At 36.3% G+C, this 5,796-nt stretch overlaps 1 protein-coding gene across 1 annotated transcript in view; it reads right to left on the bottom strand.

Annotated features, from left to right (window-relative positions):
• LOC103462939 (troponin T, fast skeletal muscle isoforms-like) overlaps nt 1-5,796 on the bottom strand; it is an 18,896-nt gene that overhangs the window by 4,551 nt on the left and 8,549 nt on the right. The window contains exons 5-8 of the mRNA XM_008406011.2: nt 4,871-5,008; nt 2,141-2,158; nt 1,918-1,938; nt 11-30 (exon numbers count right to left, since the gene is read on the bottom strand). Of these exons, the coding sequence (XP_008404233.1) occupies nt 11-30; nt 1,918-1,938; nt 2,141-2,158; nt 4,871-5,008 (197 nt within the window). The remainder of the gene's footprint in view (nt 1-10; nt 31-1,917; nt 1,939-2,140; nt 2,159-4,870; nt 5,009-5,796) is intronic.

Genomic DNA, 5,796 nt, shown 5'->3' with positions numbered 1-5,796 from the left:
TTTATACTCACTTGAACTTTGGCTTTTCCTCTGATCGGAATAAAACCAGGAATGAAAAAGAGAAAATATCGATAAGTTAGGATCAAGTCTGCATTGGATTCAGGGATGCTTCACCTCCGTTGAAATGTGAGAGTGAGTTTTAATTTTAACAATCCTTTCCAACAACAGAGACCTAATTAATGCTCGTTAAGCTTCTGTTTGAAGTCACATAAACACACAGCAATACTGGCTGAGGTGAAAACAACAGTTTATACGATCTTTTAGCTGCCAAGTCTACAACAAAACCAACAAGTTTCCTTTCAAACCTCTACATAAATATATAAACTGCACACAACTGGCTGCTTTTGTACGAGTTTGTTTTTATATCTTAGAATTTTCACGTTTTATTTTTAACCAAACTAACTTTTACAGTTGCGAAGCTAAGCTAAACATAGCACAGCTGTGCTAATGCTACAGCTGATTAGCTAAAGCGACACGAAGCTAATCAACTGTAATCTTATAAATGTATATTTATATAACTGAAGCAGTATTACTGTGCATTTTTTTTCAATAACCAAACTGTGCTGAGGAAGAATATTCGCCTTCTTGCAGATTTCTAATCCTCTCCAAACTTACCCAGAAAAAACAAATCATCCCCGTTTTTAAAAGCGCCTTGATCCGCCTTGCTGCTGAAATGTGCTAAACTCATCAACTTGATTGATTAATTAATTAAATCATAAAATAACCACGATTAACAGGATTTATTTTAAAAGTTTAGAAAACTTTCAGCAGCAAACCAGACCAGGTTAGCGCTGGAAATGTACAATAAATAAATCATCTATAAATCGAGTTACTTTGTAGTAAGAGAACTAACAGAAATATAGAAGGAAATAAAATAAAAAAAGTCAAATAACATGTTTATTTTATTATTTATTCAATGCAGCTCACTTTAATAGATGCTTTTAATCTTATATTTACAAAATTTTATACAAATATTGAAATATTTGTATAAAATATTTGAATATTGAATTATTAAATATTAAATATTGAATAATTTTCCACTTGCCATTAGACTGCTGAACTCCCAACCGTATTGCACTTGAAAATCTGGTCTCCACATTATATCTGCCTCTTGCACAGAACAAAGAACTCTTTTACTGTTATTCCTTCACTCTATATTTTTCTATATTTATATACGTATTTACTGTCCTGAGCTGTATGCAACGAAATTTCGTTTTGTATTCACCTTGTGTATGCAATATGACAATAAAGTTTAACTAACTAACTAACTAACTAAATAAATCCCATTAATTTAACACAAAATAAACCAAAAATAAAATAAAAAAAGCAACAAATTATTCCTTGATATAAATAAATCTCCGTTATGGATGAAATGGTTGACAAAGTTTTTTTCCCCCTTAATAAATTAAATCATCATTTAAATTTTAAAAGCTGCATTTGCTCTGGTTGTCAAAATGTGTTAAATAATCTGAAAGGTAACAGTGATAAAAATAAAAAAATAGCAGAAATATGTAAGAAGGCAGAAACTTTTTCACAGCACTGTGTACCAACGTATAGTCACAGTAAAGTTATACCCAACTTCTCTATTTATCCGTGTTAATTTACTGTGAATTAGTATGTAAATCAAACCCATTTTATCGCTAAGATGCTAATCAGGATCAGTATGCTGTCATATAAATCATCACATTTATCTATTTAATAGTTAAAGTTTCCAAGCATACAGGACATCAAGTCACACAACAGGAGGGACTGGATCTTGTAGGTACTGTTAATGGTTTTCAGGATCGGGAGGCGTGTGATTAGACTTTGTTTCGTTTTAAGTGACCCTCAGACTTCGACAACATTTAGAGAAACGGACAACAGAGGGGAGGAAATCGCAAGCCAAGCAACGATGACTCAGCATGAAATACAAACTACCATCTTGATCTCCATCTTCCCCTGGCAGGACGCATTCATGCAAAAAAGAGAAGAAGCAGAGATGAGCCGACTCGCTGTTTATGAATCCTCCGGCCTGTTCCTCTACCTCCTGAACCCAGGACCGATTCATTATTTAGAATTAAGGCTTAGAAGAGTCCCTTGTTCAACAGGGAGGCATAAAAGGTCGAATCAGAAGGACAGAGAAGAATGCAGGTCCACATACCTTCCTCTTCATAGGCCTCTGCATGCAGCAAGCGTCCAAAGCAAGAGCAGAACAGAGACCATTAGTGACCCGACTGAGCAGCCGGTACATGTTCACAAAGCCTGGAGCTCAAAAAGCACATTTACTGGATTGGGGCGTTGCTATGGAGACGCTGCAGAAGTCCCATAACGGGTCAAGCATTAATCCTGCTGTGACACTGCAGGCAGCTCCATACCTAACGATAACCAGGGTTTACTTGTCGGCACAATAATAAACACTTTATGTTAATTAAGACTTTGTACAACGATGGGTTGATGTTCTGTGGAAGACCAAACCTGTCATAATTAAGAATAACCACAGAAATACATAAGTGACTCATTAAAATAATTACAATGCCCAAAAGCAGCTTGACTATGGAAAAGGATTAGGGGCACTGAAAAAAAAGAATTCTGATTTTAATCTCAAAATTCTGAATTTCATTGAGAATTCTGAGTTTTTCTCAGAATTTTGACCATCTTTTTATTTTTAACTTTTTTTTTAGAATTCTAACTTTTTAATTCTAATTCTCAGCATTCTGATTTTAATCTCAGAATTAGGACTTAAAAAAAATAATAAATAAATAAAAATTCCACCTCAGAATCTTTCTTTTTCTGAGAATTCAATTTTTTTTAGAATTATAATTTTTTCTCAGAATTTTGACTTTTTTTTTTTTAAGAATTCTTACTGCTCAGTTTTGACTTTCAAGAATTCTATCTTCTTTTTTGAATTACAACTTTTTTTTCCTCAAAAATTTGAGTCAGAAAAAGTCAGAATTCTCTAGATAATTCTAATTTTATTAGTTTGAGATTGTAGCTGCTAAGGCAATGAAGTGTTAGCTGAACAGGCGAAGCCTGGGACTTCTGCCGTGATTCCATGGGATTCACAGAACTCGAAACACATCTGAATAAGGAATTAGCTTGAATTTGATCAGCTGAAATCAGCCGAACATCCCAACACCCCAATGTAAATGCTTTGTCGCAAATGGCAAATTTCATTCTTCAGTTGCAGACAGAAAAACAACAAAAATAAAAGCTTAAACATGGACTAAAGGGAGGTGAAGAATTGGCTTTACATGACCACAAAAATACCCATCATCCCTTCTGGTTTGGCCTTGAAAAAACGACGTGAGTTTTCCAAAATGCAACTAATGATGATGGTCAATAACAACAAAAAGAAGGCCAAGGATGACACGGGGCGACTGACTCATGTAAAGGCAACCGCCTGATCACGCCTCCCTTTCTGACATGTATGCACAGCTCATATTTAAGACACAAATGACAGAACAATAACGCTGGAAACAGGACAAAACGGTTTTTAACTGTTTGTGGATGGAGACGATGTGACAGCTGTGGGTGTTTATGAGGAAAATGTTTGCAGCAGACTCCTAATATAGTGAAGTAATAGACCTGATAATGTGAAATAACGTGTGACTTTAAACCAAAGATTACATTTTCTGAATATATTCTGGATTTTCAGTTTTACCCAAAATGTACCAAAATATGAAATTTTAGCATTTGATTGTGTTTACTTCACATTTTCTGCCAACTCATGTGTTCAAAGAAAGCAGTCATAAAGAGGAAGCTAAACACGCGTTAAAAAGGAACCGATTAATGAACTGCAAAACTATTAAAATGTTTAGATTATCATTAAAAAAAGTTTTGCAGGCCTCATTAATACAGTGCATCCTTCTCTTAAAATTATCTCTTTAAATAGTTGGAAATAATAGTAGCCAAGAGCAGCCATTTTCTAGAAATAACAGGATATAATCATATTTCAGGATAACAAAAACTTTTCGTGATAACATTAAAGTCACCTTTTAGTATTTTTCTTTTTAATTATAATGGGATAAACTATTTTTTTATTATTTACACCTGCTAAATAAATAATAAACTCTACACATAATATTTTAATAAAATAAGCAAAACAGTTGGATTTATGTAGCAAAGTGTAAGGAAATTCTTTTAGAGTTTAAATAAATAAAGTTGATTGAAGTTAAGTCATATTTAAAAATGAAACAACAGAAAACCATATCTCAAAATATCTCAGATTGACAATCATTTCTAGTTTTTTTGTCTTTTCAACAACAAGAACAGAATATTGATGTTGTTTTAAAAAGCTGTGGAAGGTGATGTTACAAATCAGCAGTAGGCACTGCCCGTTACTTAGCAACCGCAGGGAAGCCCAGCCTGTTACCTAGCAACCAAGCGGAATTGGCCAGCTGGGCGTGGCCATCAGCAGCTTATTTGGATTTAAAGTGGCAGGAGCGTCTAAAGCAGCTCATCCTGAGAGACTAAAATATAATTATCTATTAATGATTTTGTGCTAAAAATGTAATGAAGATGTTTTGTATCACTGTAGACCTAAAGAAGTTTTATTAAATAAACCTTTTTGTTCTCCAGGCAATAATCTATTTACCACAAAATAATAACTTTGATTATCCTGAGATAATAGTCCTGCTATCATAAAACAACTGAAAAATATTACATTATAAAGGGTATGGATGCTCTTGGCTTCTGTTGAAAATCAATCCCACATAAAACGTTAAAGTAACTAATAAAAGCATGGACACAGTTCCTACTGTTTTTGCAAATTAACTTTAAAATATAGATAATTTTTAAGCTTTCTGCCATCAAGTTTGACTAACTGTTGCACCCTCAGGTCTACCCTGTTAGGCAGAGTGCCGTCTGGCCTGCAGCGGGTTTATAAACGTACCTTCCTCCTCCCGAGCCACTTGCTGCACCACCTCCTGAGGCTCTGGTTCTGGTTCTGGTTCAGGCTCTACTTCTGGCTCTGCCTCTACCTGGGCCTCCGCCTCAGGGGCTACTTCTACTTCTACTACCTCCTCCTGGGCTACGCAGCATGCACCAAACCGCAGAGTTGGCGTGCCGGAGAAGGCCGTTAATGGAAGACCACAGACATGACAGAGCCATTAGAAACCAAATGTGAAACCGAGATTTACAGAAACGATGGGTGGATGGATGGGTGAGCGGCGGACGCTGCTGGAGAATGGAGAGAAAAACAGATGATGGATGGAGGCAGAAACTCCAGTGACCTTTCACCCAGAAGCCATATTGAACTGCTGATGCGTACGACTACTGGAGGAGCAGGGAGTCGGGTCCAAAATTACTCTTTATTCAGTAACAGAGTTGGCTGGTAACTAGTTACATTTACCAGTTACATTTACTTTTAAAATAGCAGGAAATAAATATATATCTAGTGCAGTGGTTCTTAACCTTTTTTGAGGTACCGAACCCCCCAGTTTCATATGCGCATTCACCCCCCCCCCACCGCCGACACACAAAATACTTTGCGGTATTCTGATTTAGTAATGTAATTATATTAGCTGTGTTACCACCCCCACGCCACTAGAGGCAGTAGCAACCCCGAAAAGATGCGACTAAGGAGCAGATTTAGACCAGTGTTTTTCAACCACTGTTCCGCGGCACACTAGTGTGCCGTGAGTGATCGTCAGGTGTGCCGTGGAAATTATTCAATTACGGTGCCGTATTTTCCGGGCTATAAACTGCTACTCTTTTCCTAAGCTTTGAACCATGCGGATTGTAGCCCGATGGGGCTTTGATGTGTATTTTTCTTCAACCACCAGGGGGCTCTCTAGCAGGAAGTGAATCATTAGAAGT

Source organism: Poecilia reticulata, linkage group LG3, assembly GCF_000633615.1.
Source record: "Poecilia reticulata strain Guanapo linkage group LG3, Guppy_female_1.0+MT, whole genome shotgun sequence".
NCBI classification, from domain to species: Eukaryota; Metazoa; Chordata; class Actinopteri; order Cyprinodontiformes; family Poeciliidae; genus Poecilia; species Poecilia reticulata.
The sequence above is the reverse complement of the archived record's forward strand: the minus strand, read 5'-3'. Positions and strand labels throughout refer to the sequence as shown.